General features: G+C 39.1%; 1 protein-coding gene across 7 annotated transcripts in view; it reads left to right on the forward strand.

The window, feature by feature from the left end:
• Positions 1-16,896, forward strand: part of DOCK2 (dedicator of cytokinesis 2) — a 249,142-nt gene that overhangs the window by 36,101 nt on the left and 196,145 nt on the right. For all 7 annotated transcript variants that reach the window (XM_083718724.1, XM_083718730.1, XM_083718728.1 and 4 more), the window contains 6 exons: positions 1,597-1,780; positions 1,873-1,970; positions 4,958-5,047; positions 5,324-5,424; positions 7,861-7,995; positions 13,567-13,675. In XM_083718724.1, coding sequence (XP_083574850.1) covers positions 1,597-1,780; positions 1,873-1,970; positions 4,958-5,047; positions 5,324-5,424; positions 7,861-7,995; positions 13,567-13,675 — 717 coding nt within the window. The remainder of the gene's footprint in view (positions 1-1,596; positions 1,781-1,872; positions 1,971-4,957; positions 5,048-5,323; positions 5,425-7,860; positions 7,996-13,566; positions 13,676-16,896) is intronic.

The raw sequence follows: 16,896 nt of genomic DNA on the forward strand, positions 1-16,896 counted from the left end.
GCTAAACTGGGAATGGCTGCCTAAATACTCAGACTTAGCCCTTTGATTTCCATTTTTAAAAGCAGTTTATTACTAAACATCCGCAATGTTTCCTTGAAGATAAATAAGGAAAATCAGTTGGATGAAGCAGGTGTCCCTAGCACCAGAGTTGTGTGGCTCCCCAAGTTTGAGAAACAGCCTGCAATACAATTTAGGAACCTACTCTTAGTAATTAAGAGTTAGAAGCCCTGTGGGACATGGCCAATGCCCTGAGTGTTGCTAAAAAAGAAAAAGACTCTCACTTGTGGCCTTTTAGGGCACAACTGGCAATGAGTTGTAGGACTGTTGCTGAAAATGGAAGCCCCAGTTCAAGTATTCCCAGCTGTTCTTGTCATGTTTAGTCCAGGGCTGGGGAATATGGCCTGTAGGCTTATCTTGACCCAGTTGCAATTTGGCTAGCAAGGCCATTTTTCTGAAACCACTCCTGCATGTAAATCAAGTTACATCACTCTGATGGGCAGGTGATATCAGCTGGTGGGAGGTGGGGGTCAATTCTCCTTGGTTTGCCTGTAGATGCTAATTCCCCGCAGGGAACTCTCACATACAGCTGGTCCCTGCCAAAAGGATAATAAAATTTAGACAGACTTAATACTGTGATCTTTCCATACCCAGCCAGTGGTGTGGGAACAGGATAATACACAAAATGATCACACAGCAGCATAACTAAGTCTGCCTGTACTAGGGTAACCAATGTGGTGCAATCCTGACGTTTCTAGACTTCAGCTGCCATCAGATCTGGCAAGAGCAATGCTGGCTTGGGCTGATGGGGAACGGAATCCAACTTCACATGGAGAGCGCTCCCTGGTGTCAGTTGAAGGACAATTCAACCCAAAGCTGCTACTTTTTGAAGCTTTACTTTTCACCTTGATGCATCCCATAATTTAATCCCATCCAGTTGCTATAAGAACTGTTGCTTTAAAAACTGGTGCTTGAGTTTGCTTTTTAGTTCCTGCCCCACCTGCTGCTATGGGGGAACTGTGGCAAAGATGGGGAAACTGTGGAGGTTGTTGTTAGAGAACAACCCCCGCCCCCCCATCCTTGACCCTTGGCTATGCTGGCTGGGATGGATGAGATGGAGTCCAACCAAATCTGCAAGGTCACAGATTCCCCACCGGTGGTCTAAGGACCATAGTTTTGATCTATTTGTAAGCTGCTCAGGGGACCCTTTTGATGGAAGAGCAAGGTAAACACAATTTAAATAAAATCAATTTGTTTCCATTTCCATTGTTCACTGAGAAGATTTTTTTAACGGTTTCTGTGTGTCCATGGACTTATGTGCATGTTGTGACCTCTTCTCTTTATAAACCAGCAGAAAATTCTTTGCCCACGTATCCTCACTTAGTTTCAAAAGTAGATTGTGAGTTTTGTTTGTGCAGAGAAATTGCATATACTTTTGCAGTCTTCACTGGGTTAAGTCTCTCAATCCAATATTTTTTTTAAAAAGATTTATTTCTAATAGGCTACTGGTGTGGAAGAGTGCAGCAAAGTTATCCTAGTTATATGTGAATTTAGCTCATTCCACTGACTCTCACCTTGTTTTCATGCCTTGCTTTCAAGGGTGATAGTAAGAAAATGGAGGATGCCAGTGCTTACCTGAGTCTCCCTTCCTCACGTCATAACATAGACTCTAAAGGCTCAACCTTAAGTCGGAGTTCAAGCAGTGTTGGAGGGCTCTCAGTAAGCTCAAGAGACACATTTACCATTTCAACGCTTGTTTGTTCAACCAAGCTAACTCAAAATGGTAAGGATATAAGCTTCTGACAAGGCTTTTTAAGTTGCACTTGAAAGCTAGACCCCCTTTCTCTGTTAATATATTTCTGCTCTTCTCTGCAGTTGGTTTACTGGGCCTTTTGAAGTGGCGTATGAAGCCAGAGCTCTTGAAGGAGAACTTAGAAAAACTGAAGATTGTGGATGGGGAAGAAATTGTGAAGGTATGTTTTTAAAATGTTTACAGCAGTGTAATTTTAGGTCAGGGACTTTCTGAAAAGCCATATACTATGGGGGAGGTAATCATCCCCCCTTCCCGGGAAATGATGTAGTGTGCAGTCCTTGGTTCCTCAATGGATAAATATTTCCTAGAGAGACAAATTAGGAATCCTGGTGCTATTCCTCAACTTATTTCCAAAATCCATGTAGGAAATCTTAGCCATTTCAACAACATGTTTTTCTATCTCAAGTGGTAACACATCTTTTGTGCTCATTGAAGCAAACTAATCCCTTGAGAATGGCTCAGGAAATTGTCTTCACTCAGTATCAGCCATCATAGGCTGAGAGCATAGTTCTCAAATAATAAAGTTGTGTTTTCTTTTTACAAGGCATCAGTCTTGTTGGCTTCATTGCGGGAAAGGCCATGGGTCAGTGGTAGAGCATATTATTTGCATGCAAAGGGATTTTCAGATGCGGCTGGGAATTTCCCCTACCTGAAACCTGGAGAGCCACTTCTTTTTGGAAATAATTGCCCCAAAGTGACATCAGTTCAGGCTAATACCAGTCCTGTTTGCACAGAAAACAGATGGCAGCTCAACAATTGAACTGGATTTCAGGCATACCTTACATGGCAGAATTTCTATTTTATTTTAATGTCTTCCTGTTTTATTAACCGTGCTGTGCTAAATGCTGCCCTGGAATATGTTTCCCTTTGTTGGCTTTTTTGTTTTTTAACAGCAAACATGATTTTTTTAAAAAAAGACAATGATGAAACAATTGTGTTCAGAATATTTTCAAACAAAAGAAAGCATGTTTTTCAAAGACTTGGTATTAGAGTTTCCCCCAAAAAATATGCCCTCTGCCCCAGTGACCCCTGATTTGGTGGGAGCAGGTTATTTGCGAATTCCTGATTGATTGTATGTGATGGGGGCAGTCCTGGTTGTTCATATGTCTGCTCTGTTCGTTTATCAAATAAAGGATGAGGTTTGATTTTTACATCAAAAGGGGCACCTGGGTGGAGGGTCACACCTGCCTTCTGTTGCATTGTGCTGAGCAATTTTCTCCCATATTAGCTTCAATACTGAAAGTAAGTTAAGGCTGCATGTGTGCTACATACAGCAGGTATAATTCATTTTCCCTTGACTTGAAGCTTCACACAAATATTCTTTGGGGACACTCACACTGATTAAAGTAGAATCAGCGAGCTGCTGCTTTAGCACTCCCCAAACTTATCAAAATTCTGGGCATGACAGTTTTGTAACAACCGTAGATCCTTTGATTCAAGTCTTTACTCTTTACGCACGATTAACTCAAAGTAAGCACAATATCAAGGCAAATCTAAAAGGCAATGTTTCTTTACCTGTACAAATGAAATGAAATATATGCTTAGAGGGTTGTGAGACTAAGAAAAGCTACCCATTATCTTTTCCTTTCCTATTAATATATATAAAAAGTAAATTGATCTCTGATCACAAGGTGAGTGTTGCTCTTTTTTGGAAAATATTTGTGTTTATTGGTGAAATGTGAACATGTAATGGTTTATCTATGTGATGCAAGCTCCTTTTGCTATGAAGAACTATACTTAGACTATGACTATGGAAATATGTAGCAAGGATTACTTACCTACATACAAAATCCACAGCTGAGTAACATCATTATTAGGGCCAACCAAAATGTCACAAACTTTAATGTTTTCCATCAGGCAAGATGTTACACACAGCAGTCACACTAGAAGCACTGATGAAGAGGGTGAGATTATAAACCTTCATTCAAACAGTTCTTTAATGGGGTTTAGAAAAGGAATTCAGTTGACCCAGGCTATTCTAGAAGATCTATTCAGAGTGTTTCTAAACTTGAAAAGCCGCCTTCTGCACCGTGTAAATAAGTAGTTCATTAATCTTTCCTTGCATTGAACTGATGTTTCTTTTTCTGCTGTAAGAACTGATTTTTTTAGAAATGTGGATCAGGTTCTTCTTTTTGTAAAAGATCAGTTCATCTCCTGATCATTGCCATGTATTTCGCATATTGGAGCTTTAATGCTGTTCTTATGATGTCTATATCATAAGCAACATGTGGTAGAAAAGCCAAATAAAAGTTTTCATCACCCTCTCTATTGGTATTCTGTAGAATATTCCAGCTGGGGTTCACGGGCACCAAGTTTCTGAGGCTGGAATTGTGGTTGGCAACTGGCAGCACAATGGCTGATCCTGGCCTGCTGCAAACCTCTTCACCCTCCTTTCCTTCTTCTCATCTGAGCTTTCTGACAAAGCACAAAGGGCGGGAGAGACCTGAGCTGGTATGAATGGAAGGAAGAATCCTCTTCCAGTTGGCACGCACCATGTTTTCATTCCCACTTGGCAATGATTTGGGTGATACCGAAGACTTGAGACCAGGCATGCTAATGGGAGGAGAGATACTAGCTTTATCTCCTTCCCCTGCATTTGTGCTTTAAGTATCCTGATGGTCTGGGCATACTATCAAGCCATTTTAGGCTGAGGGATATTATTTAACACTAGCTGCAGCTAAATTCACAGTGACACACTGCTGAAAACAATTACTTTCCACATTTTAAGGGACTGTGCAACTTACAAACCTCTTGCAGTACACCTGTAAACATTTACAGATAAAGCAATCAACTTTCCACTTGTGGGGAATAGGAAATGCTCTGTTCATTCCAGTATAAACTGTAGGCCATCCTTAGCATTACATTGGGGGGGGGGGGGATGACTGCTTTGCTTGTTTGAGTCAAATGTGTGCTATGATAAGAAAATAAGTCTTCAAAGATGTGGTGATGCTCCAGGTGACAAGACTAGAAAGATGGATCCTTTGAGGCATGAAATGCTTTCCCTGGGGCTAGGTGGAATTTTTCTTTTAAAGACATGAAAATGTTTCTCAAAGAATCTTTATCCTGTCATGATATCAAAGCTTGTAAAATATTTGTTCATCTTCTCTCTCTCTCTCTCTCTCTCTCTCTCTCTCTCTCTCTCTCTAGTTCCTCCAAGATACTTTAGATGCCTTGTTTAATATCATGATGGAACATTCTCATAGTGATGAATATGACATTCTCGTCTTTGATGCACTGGTAAGGATTGCCCTCTGTTGTTCAAGTTCAAACTATGGGCTCCATTTTTTGAAACAATTTACTATAGGAGCAAGGCACTGCTTGTAACTGAAATGGCTTCAGGATCACCAACATAGATATGTTGCATCCCTCGATAATAAACTTTTGGCTTTAGCTAATACACAAAATACCTAATTGAAATTTTTTAGGAGCTCATTGCAAACTGTAACTTTTCAAATGACTTTTGGTGTGCAAAATAAAAACAAAAAAACCACTAATCCTATTAACCTGTTACAGATCTACATAATAGGACTCATTGCAGACAGAAAATTCCAGCATTTCAATACCGTACTGGAGGCTTATATACAGCAGCACTTCAGCGCAACTTTAGCCTACAAGTAAGTTGACAATATTTCAATCATTACAGAGAAAAGTGATATATAGAACAAATAATTTGCATTCACACCATCCATAGCATCCCTGTTATCTCCATGTAAAACTCGGTGGCAGAGCTGTAAGTGACATCTTCTCTGGACTTTGGGGGGGGGGGGGCTCGTTTAATTTCACTGCACATAGGTGGTGTAGGGACAATAAAGGTTTATTATTATTATTATTATTTATTATTATTTTTTTATTTTTATTTTTCTGTCAGTCTTCGGGAAAGATAATGCTCCCTTCTCCAGATCAATATGGAAAATTAAATAAATATTGTCATCAAATTAACATACAAACACCAACAGATACTCATCTTGGGAAATGTCATATTTCTGAAGAGAGGTGCACAAATTTTCCATAGACAGATGGTACGACAAGCTGTGTCATCTTGCCTTGTTGGAAAAACTTGCCCACAACATAAGATTCACTAAAGGTCACATAAAATCAGGCTCACTCACAGCAATTTGGCATTCTTTTTATTGATTACACATCAAAGCCAAGTGCACTAAAGCAACCCCTAACCCTGTCCCCTATTTATTAGTTTGGTGGGGACTTTAGAACACTATGGGTCTTCAGATCTACCATACGCTCAGGAAGGAAAAAGGGAATAAAAGTACCAATGAGTTTGTTGGCACTAAACTCCATCTATTACTACCGTATGTTGGTTTTTGTTCTCTGTATTTTCAAGAAAATGATTCCTCATCGATCTCTGAGTGCTGGTCTACATGCTTTGTATACAAGGCTTGTCTGTGCAAAGTTTAACTTGCCGAATAGATTTCCTGCATTATGTGTAGCGGAACTCCATGCCACTGATGGAAGATCTTGTCTGGTGGTGATGATGGTATGGAGATTCTGCACTGTGTGGACAAGGCATATGGTGAACTACACTACAGATCCACAAGCTGCAAAATTAGTTATGTTGTTCCATGTGTAGATGAGAACTTAGTCCCTTGAGATGTGAATGTGTTAGATCTTATGGTTGGAACTTCCCCTAAACTGCATGTGTTGGGGCATCAAGCTGGGTGCAGTCTTTTATGCACAGCTTCTGTCTGTTCTCTAATGGTTGTCCTCAGTGGATTCTGGAGCTTTGAATCTCTTTTTTAAAATGGGCAATGTCTAAGGCTTTCCCATTAGGTAGAATGAGTTAATCAATCTCTTTAGGTAGCACATGGAGATAATGCACCCCCTGCTGCCCTCAGGTGCTGTGGAATATGTTACCCTATTGCCAATGTTGTACTTAAGTTCAACGGCCAGCGCAGTCAACTTCTGTCCATGGAGGGTGGAATCTTGTCCTTTGCCTTGGGCAGAAAAATGTCTTGGGCTGGCTCTGCTAAGAAGTCTGCCATGGTGCTTGGGGTGTGATTTCATGGGCCCTTCCAGGGAGGCTGTGGAAGAGTCAGAATCTGGTTAGCGCTAAAGTTTCATAAGCTGTGAGTTGGAATGAGGTCACCTGCTCAAATGTTCAAGGGATTGCTGGTACCATTCTACAGTCTTCTTAAGATCACTGATACATAGAGAATTTTTACTATCCACATGTGTGTATGGTATGTGATACGGTTCAGAATGTGTCCTTAGATTTGTTTCTAGTCATTATGTAAAATAGTTTTGCTTCATACTAAGAGCAGGATTCACCTAACGAGGGCTTCCACTTGTACAATGAGGCTGTGCACCCTGGTGCTCCCTGAAATTGGCTCTGAGGCAGGGAAGTCAGAAGAACCCCCAGAACAGCACATGGGGAGGGGAGGATCAGTCTGCTATTGAAACCAGTCATGACTTAAGTCTCATAGTTTACAAAAGGGGAGCTCACCTAGTCTAGATTCAATCCATTTTTGAAAAGGGAGGTGTTTTGTGTGTGCGATTGCACACGCACTTTCTTCTAAGAGCATATTAGACTATGGAGCATACAGAATATATTGTATGATTTACAATATATATTTCCACCAATATATTTTCCACTCATAGCTATGAGTCGGTGGCTTTCAGGTACAGTCCTTTGTCATCTTCATCATCATTTCAGTCCTTGCCAAAATACTTTGCATGCTGCAAAAACGTTTAAATACTGCAACCCAAAGTACTGCTTTGCTGCAGATTGTTTGGCACCAAGAATTCCCAGCCCTACACTGTACTAGCAATATTATTCAGTGCAATGACCGTGGCCACTGTCCAACGCCATCCTCTGTGATAGATAGAAATAATAATGGGAAATAAAAGGTCATGCTACTGTGCTTTCCCCCCATTGAATTGTGTAATATTTTTATTTGAATTATAAAGTAATAAAACCAAGTCTGCCATGTTACATCATGCACTATATAGATATTTGCCACTTTACACTCTATACAAAGGAAATGTGATAAAGTTTAACCCTATTCCCCCTTTGTAACACATTTTTCCAATTTCAGGAAACTAATGACAGTTTTGAAGACTTACTTGGACATTTCCTGCAGAGGGGAACAGTGTGAACCTATACTAAGAACTCTGAAATCTCTGGAATATGTGTTCAAGTTCATAGTTCGGTCAAGGACTTTGTTTTCACAGTAAGTATTAGAGTCTGATTACTTTTGAAATAGCACTGAGGGTAAGGGTGAGGGGCTTCTGGCCTGACCACCAGATGCAGCCCCTGCTTAATTTCATCAGGCTCTTGGGAGTTTCAGGGAATTTTTCACCTACTCTATTAAATAATGTTGGAAATCTATTCTTTTTTTAAAAAAATGTATATTCTTGATAGATCAGACATGTGTTCACCTGCTTATTATTCAAATAGATTAATTGGGTGGGTGTTGCAGTTACTGTGACAGTGAGCTCACATTTTGCTATAATATAAATAGAACTGGAAATGCTCTGGGCCGGAGAAGAAAGATTACAGATGAAATTTTGTTTGCAAGGTCAATGAAAGCAGATATTGCACACAGATATTATACATGGCACCTGATGCAGTGGCACAATTTACAGTATTGGCAGAGGTTATCAACCTTGTTTGTGCTGTCCATAGAGGTAGTAATGGCACTTGTAAAATAGCATCTTGTGTTTCAGGATACAAAATCAGCACAACAATGTGAACTTGCATAGCAGTCTCCAGTAGCTTTAATTGTATTCTTTAGGATCAACACATTACAGTTGCCAAATAGGCCCAGAGAGGAGAAGGGAGTCTGAGAAACCAATAAGTGTGTAATAAGCTTGTACATTTAATTTCAATGAGCAATCTTGAATTTGGAATAGTGTTTTCCTTAAGATCTACGATTTTTAAGAGCAAAAGTTCTCCATTTGCTCCAAAAGAAGCACAGGCTTGCCATTTAAGCAAGGACTTTGCTTTCTTCTGTAAATAATTCGGTTGACTTTTACTATATACAAAAACATTCTCCCCTACCCCTGCTCTTTATATGATAGATCTGAGAGCACAGGATGGAATATCCCCCCCCCCCCCAATAAGGAGTATAAAGCTACACTGTGGAAGGAAACTGCCCTTACATTTTTAATTCAGAACCACAAAATAGAAACAACTCCTTAACTAAATTGTTACCTTCCATGCATTAGGAGGGAATAGCACAGAAACAAAACTGGTAATTGGAAAAGAGGGATTGTTTTCAGTGCAAAATGCCACAATAAGAATAACATTTAAGAACTTGAAGAAAGAAACAGTCATGATCCCAGCGAGTCATCAAACCTGGTCTATAATTTAATACTTTGCGGAATGCTTAGCATAAACTCTCAAAAAATGAGTTCCCCATCTTATCAAAAGTATCTTGTATGTTTAAAAGAAGAAGAAATAAATACATTTGTATTACATACCCAGCAGTTTCTTCTACTCAAGCTGTGGAATATTGGAGGATCCCTAGCTTTCCTTGCTAAATACCTAGCTATTAAAGCAGCAAATCATAGCCAGGCTTGCTGTGACTTTGATTACGGGAAAGGGAGGATTTCTTTGTTAGGGGTCCATCAGAGCTTCACTGGAAGGATTTCATACATTTTAAAATGTTAAAAATAAAATTAACTTTAAAACAAAGTTAGCTTCAGATTACAAAGCACACCAAAGGAAGGTGCTAACTACATGTTTGTAGCAACTACATTTTTGATGGGTTACTTCAAGGCTAAAAAAAAGGCTAAAGCTAAAAAACCACACCTGTTGATTTATACTGTATACTCCAAGAATTATTTTGACTTCTGCAGCAGTTCACATTATTAAACCTTGTGTATCATATCAGATTACAATTTCAAAACAATTGGAAATCTTCTTTGTACAGAGGTCATGTTTGTGCTTTCAACTTTGGCAAAAAGTAAAAACAAACAATTTTAGGGACATCTATCCTCTCTTTTTTAATGTAATCTCGAAAAATGAGATTTACTATCACATTCTTGCCCTGTCCTGTTGAAGTTCCAGTATCTCTCTCTCTCTCTCTCTCTCTCTTTTTTTGACACATTGGAAACATAAATCCCAGACTGTTGAAATCTTCAGCTCAAACTCCTCAATTTTAGCTTAGCGTGGAGACCAACATTTTACCACAATTTAATTTAATGCTTAGGTTGAAATTCCTTCTTCTCCCCACTGCAACAATTTTATCTAGTGCGCTTGTTATAATTAGACTAGGCTTTGTATTGCCTGTCATTGTCGCCATCATCATCATCATCATCATCATAGACATTTATTGCGCTAGCCATAGGCCATGGCATCATTCAGAAAAATAACAAAAGGAAAAACAGCAATAACCATAAAAATCATTAGTCACCACACATACAATATAAACCACAGTCACAACAACTAAGATTGTTTGTTGCATAAAATAGAATAGCAGAAGATTCGCTAGTAAAATGTGCCAAATTAAATATCTGAATCCCCTTTGCAGTTGACTGCTATTGTATCTAGTTCTTTCCTCCTGATCTTCTTAGCTGCCAGCGCATAGAGTGCTATTTTATAAGTTACAAAGTCATCAGTATCGCTCAGTAGCCATTTCACCCTTTCCAACTATTCAAGTGAGTTCCATTCGGAAACAGGGGTTTTATGAATCGGTCTCTTGGGTCTATATATAACGGGCACTGCAATAAATAGTGGCAGAGGTCCTCCACACAGGTTTGCCCACACAAAGTATTTCTTCATAATGTACTTTGCCGTAGTGTCCATCCAACACCGCTGAGGGTATCGATTGGAATCGTAATTCTGTGAAAGCAATTCTAAGCATGGCAAATGGGAGCTTTGACAGGTAACTGGCCCCGGTATGCTCGGTTTTAAGAAGTAGGAACCATGGCGAACTCTTGGTAGAAGCCATCATGGTTAGATCCCTTTCTGCATGGGACCTAAAGAGACAATCTCTTAAGTGCCTCTTGTCCATCTTCATAGTCACCTGAAAATCTTGTAATTGGTATTGGGACAAGAGGCGTTGGATACCGTCCTTCCAACATTTGGTCTGTTTCTGTTCTGTGTGTGACATAGCGGGGAATCTCTCCTCCAAAAGAAATTGAAGTCTTTTCACATAATTTAAGCACAGGTAATCAATTCTGGCCTGTATTGTTGTCACAACACAATTGCTGTCAGTATACATCCAAATGAAACCCTGGAGAGGGATATCAGAGTAAACCTATGGCTTATACATATGTTGATAGTCTGATTTATTTGTAGAACTACTGGTCTAAAATAAAACCAAAGATACATCCCATTAGCTGAAGTTACCTCTACTTCTCTAGGTTTTCATATATCCATTAGATCAACTAAAAGCTACAACCTTGCAGCAACCGTCAGACATAATAACAGTATCTTTTTAGATGATTGCTTTATTTTTTCTCAAGTGTTGTTGACAAAAGCTTTAAGCTTTTTTTCATTACTGCAAGTTTGCCATCTGTCAAAAGACAATCACTTTTGACCTTCACTCAGTATTTCAGTCTTTTGAAATATTCATTCCCCAACACATTCTAGATATTATTTTCCTACCCTCTTGCAAACACAGGAAAATCACTTCCCAGCACTTTGAGCAAGCTTCATTCAAAGCTGGTCTATAGTTACATATCAGGACCCCTCCAGGCATTATTTTTATTGAAGATTCATCATGATGTACATACTTGGTGTTGATGGAGAGGCTATATGTTATTGCACGATCAGCACAACTTGTGCCTGTGAAAGTTGCAGGGTGGTTAAATGGCTTCAGTGCCCACTTCAGCTCTTCTCCACATGTACGCAAAATGTGAGAGGGAGAGGGAGACTGGAGCAATACTGACTTGAAATTAGTTCTGTTTAATTGTTTTGGGTGGTACCAATGGATCTCTGGATCACTAGTACTATAATATAAACTAAACATAAATATTGTCAAATCAGGAAACTGAGACGCTGTGTAGCAGATATGGGGGTTGGGGGTGGGAAACCAACAGCAACCCAGCACTTATGCTGGGTTATTATTAAATAAATGTATCAACAGCAATTGGCTCTTTGTGTGATGAAGGAATAATATGCTACTCTTGAGGGGTTTATGAAACTGGTATATTAAGATAAGGTGATGCTATATACATCAAAGCAGTGATGTTTAATAAAGATAAGCAATGTTTCACCAACATAGATGCTTGGCTGTCGTAATCAAGTTGTATGGTGTATCAGAATATAGTTGAAATAATTGGCAAAAAATGTGAGTAGAAACAATCATAAAAAGGCTTTTCCCAGCTGAGAAAATACGTGTAAAAAGTGATGTTTACAAATCCTGTTTCCATGTTGTGCTGCTATAATGTATGAGAGAGTCTTACACGTCCAATGTGCTTGACTACATCGCATCTTCATGCAAGGGTAAGCTTTGACTTTTAGTTGGAAGTAAATGGTGCCAGAGGAAGCAACTGTAACTTGCAGATTGGATTGCTGTTAGCTTTTGTATATAAGCTTCAGGCAAGTATTAGCCTTCCCTTGTCATAATAAAACATGCATTTTCATTCTTGTTTCAACCTCATGTAGCGGGTTAGATTAATTTGCTAATAAAGAAGATTAAATCAGCTTTAACGACCACTGATAAACTTGATAGAATGAAGGCTGCAGTACTATTATTAACTAATGTGAATTGGGAAAAGTCCTTAATTTTGTTGTTAATTAGCAAGCTTTGAGCTTTACCTTTTTCGGAAAAAGGCAATATGTATTAACTGATATTTGATTTAATAAAGGTATAATACAACCAGATGATGAATGGCTAAATCCTGCTTTCGCCTTTTATAAATACTGCTGGGATATGATATTAATTCATGCTGGCTGGTAATCTAATTCACATTTGCTGTCTGGTTTTCTTAATATCTCGATTTGACACAGAATTGGATAGTGATGGAGTTACTCAGGAAACAATTATGAATAGCATTGGGTGCTTTAATTGTGCTACAAGAAACTGATGAGAAGGAATTTGAGGGTTTTGTGCTACAGACTTGTATAGTACAGGCTACAGCATTATTCATCTGAATAGAATAAGTGGCATCCAAATGCTGGGACAGTTAGAAGTTTAGTAATCTAAGTAGCAGTGATGTGTTTGTGTTTTAAAAATATAGGGCTACCATTGTCTGGGGTTTCCTAAAACTATAGTCCTGAATTAATCTAGATTGCTCCTGCTAATAGTGCTAGTCTTAGTTCTTAGTAGTTGCATGGGTCCCGATGATGTCTGTATATGTTTTCCAAGTTCTCAGGTGCAGGACATGGGGAGATAGCCTGTTCTGAACTGGGTTGCACTCCCCTGGAAGAAACAGCTCCATAGCTTGGGGGTACTCCTGGATCCAACATTGTCATTTGAGGCCCAGATAGCTAGGAGTGCCTGTTTCCAGCTATGGCTGGTTCACTAGCTACAGGCCATTTTGTATGGAGATGACTCAACCATGTTACTCCATGCTCTAGCAACTTCCAGACTGGATTACTGCAATGCATACTACAATGTCCGAGTTGTCTTCCAAAGACAGCCTCAAGTATTTTTTCAGTAAAGGCTATTAACTAGGGGTGGGAGTGGAGAAATAAATAAGTATGTTTTTATGTGCTGTGTGCATGAATTGGAACAATAACATTAGGTTAGTCATTTTAGTTACATACCGATGTATCTGAAATCCAGTGATTTCAATTTTTTGTTTTGTTAGGCAGTTACACTTCTTAATGAGAATATGTTTTCTCTCAGGCTGTATGAAGGCAAAGAAGTGACAGAATTTGAAGAAGCAATGAGGAGGCTTTTTGAATCAATCAACAACCTGATGAGAAGTCAAGAAAAAACAGCCCTTATACCACAGGTTTGCCTGCTTTACCTGTCTTGCCCTGGATTAGAGCACATGGAAGTACAAATGTAGATAGGCAGCTATGGGGAGCTCAATCTCTCTTGCCTCCCTCCCTCCCTCCCTCCCTCCCTTTAATGAAGGTATAAGATTTCTCAAGAGCTCTCTGAAACTTGTGTGTGTGTGCATGTTGTTTGTATGCTTATTTTAACACTGAAATTTCTTTAGGACCAAATAATCTATTCTAAACAGCTGCTTAGATGTAGAATACATTTTTATTGGTCTGCCCAGAGTGCCCTTTCACTGTTACAGTAACAATGCGGGTAGCACTGCATGGGGACTCCTGCAACCATATGAAATCATGCCAAATGTTTAGGGCTTTCTGACAGAATTTGTGCCTATGTGACTAGCTTTGCCCACACAAAAAATGCTGGGAAATAGATTTTTTAAATAATAAATACTGAAATATTGAATATTGAGTCAATATTTGAATAATAGAATTGTAGAGTTGGAAGAAATCCTGAGGGTCGTCTAGTCCAACTCCCTGCAATGCGGGAATCTCAACTAGATCACACACATCATACGACCATCCAAGAAGAGTCAATCACCTCTCATGGGGGTCTGTTCCACTGTCAGACAGCTCTTACTATCAGAAAGTTCTTTATCATTCCTCCCCGCGAACAACATGGCTACCTCTGCCCCCCTCATTCTTTAAGAAAGTGAATGTAGCTGTCTAGCTTCCTTTGACAACTTGGTATTGTAGCAAATGGGGTGGGGAGGGATAAAGAACACTCAGAGGAAACCTGAGCTTAATCAGGCAGCGTATGATATGCCTTAGACTTAGGTAGGCTGTTTTCTGAGGCACCAAAAAGGAATCATAGAGTTGGAAGGAACCACGAAGGTCATCTAGTCCAACCCCCTGCAATGCAGGAATCTTTTGCCCAAAGGGGTGGGGCGCTCGAACCCATAACCCTGAGATTAAGAATCTTGTGTCCCAGCTGATCTGAATCCTGTGCATAGCACTAATAAATATTGAGGTGCCAAGTAGGCTAGCACAACATCTGAATTCCATTTGGGTGTTTGCAGAAGCCTTTCTTGGAGATATATTCAAATTTATTTATTATTTTGAGGCTGGGGTGTTATTTAGATTTGTGATAGCACTTTGAAATCTTATAGCTAATGTAATCCCACTACTAAGGTCTGGACGATCAATCTTCCTGTGAAGTAGCACAACTCAGTATTAGAGCAAAAAATAATCAATTGCACTTTGAATCCCTCTATTTAGTTTCAATGCTAAAGATCTGCAGGTTGGAATAGGTGGTGATAAACTGGGAAAGTGAGACCAAATATGGATGAAGAAGCTTACATTCTGTGGACTTTAGGCTGCTAAAAGTAATTTAAGCATGGCATTTTACAGTTGTTGTTGTTTTAAAAGAATATGAACCAGGAAGCTAATGACTATTGTTGTTGATAATAGTTGAAGGTCACCATATGAAAATGTGTCATACATATATATATATATAGAATTATCCTCTTAATCTTCTGCTCAGAAGAATAAAAGTTGGGTTTTGTTTGTTTGTTTGTTTGTTTGTTTGGTTGGTTGGTTGGTTGGTTGGTTTTGCTTTGTGGTGTGATTGTTAAGCAAAGCAAATATGTTTTCCTCAAGCACCTAATTTCATTTGGGCTTTGTAGTCTAGGGAAATAACTGATTGCTCACACAGAGATGATTTTAAACACGTAGCTGTCCAGGAGGCAGAAACGCCCTAAACATGTCCAAACATCATAAATTATGGTCAGCAAATGAATATTTCAGTAACAACATGGGAGAAGCGGAAACCACAAGGAAAGGAAATGCCATGTTTTAAGTCAGACTTCAGCAGCAGGGAAAGATAAGGTGCCAAGTATGTTGGAAAAGATAGGCACTAAAATGGAAATGCCACGGCAGTGTGTACATGGACTGAGTATAAATGAGAGCAGCTGAGCACTTTGATCATAAAACTAAGCTTACGATCCTGAGCGAAACTGCAGGAATATTTTTAGTTGCATCACTAGAATTTGGGTGGAGAAGTCTCCCCCTCAAACTTCCTAAGTATCCCCCCCCCACCTTTGCTTGGAATACTTTTCTTATAGAAACCAGAAAATGTAATGATTTTTTAAAAAATAACCCTCTTACTATTCTTCCCCACCTCCAAATCTCTGTATTATCTTGCTCTGAAGAAACTGCCTTACAAATAGGCACTTTAAAAACAATCAATCTTGGAGAATCAAGTAAGGCTACAAGAAATGCCTTTCAAATTAATTTTTGTTTGAGGAGAGTGGGAAGGGATTTTACTGAAGGAACAGTCATATTTAGGTGGCCTGCTTTTTAAGTTTCTTAAGCCTCCCTGCTTGCAATTTAAGGGGCTATTCACTTCTAGAGACAAATGATAAAAAAAATGTTTTTGTTTAAAAACAGTGAATATCTGTGAACATTTCGTTCCTTTTAAGCAAGCTAATGCTTAGGACCACATGATGACAATGTCCACGTACATGTCTGTTAACTTCAGATATGTCACTCCCCCCCCCCCGGCTGTTTGCTATTCATAAGAAATCTATACAGTGGTACCTCTGGTTATGTACTTAATTCGTTCCGGAGGTCCGTACTTAACCTGAAACTATTCTTAACCTGAAGCACCACTCTTGCTGCTGCCGCGCCGCCAGAGCATGATTTCTGTTCTCATCCTGAAGCAAAGTTCTTAACCTGAAGCACTATTTCTGGGTTAGCGGAGTCTGTAACCTGAAGCGTATGTAATCTGAAGCGTATGTAACCCGAGGTACCACTGTATTTTAATGTGGCAGCACCTACACTTTGGAACTCCTTGCATCTTGATATCAGGCAGGCTCCTTCACTGTACTTTTTGGTGACTGCCAAAACCATGTTTATTTAGACAAGCCTACTCAGATATGTGTAATGTTGATTTGAATTTGTTTTTAGTTTATTGCTGATTTGTTTTTGAGATATTTTAAATAGCTGTTTTTACTGATAATTTTATTATTTTACTGATATATTTTATTGTTTTGGCAAACCAGTTTCAGGTTTGTTTGTTTGTTTTTACAATCAAGCAGTATATTAATTTTATGGAATAGAATAGATAGATAGATAGATAGATAGATAGATAGATAGATAGAAATGTTTTGGCCTTTTAGTAGAACCAGTACAGCGTAATGGTTAGTCAGCCAAATTCAAATTCCTTCTCATT

Source organism: Podarcis gaigeae (genome assembly GCF_964106915.1).
Source record: "Podarcis gaigeae genome assembly, chromosome: 2".
NCBI lineage: Eukaryota > Metazoa > Chordata > Lepidosauria > Squamata > Lacertidae > Podarcis > Podarcis gaigeae.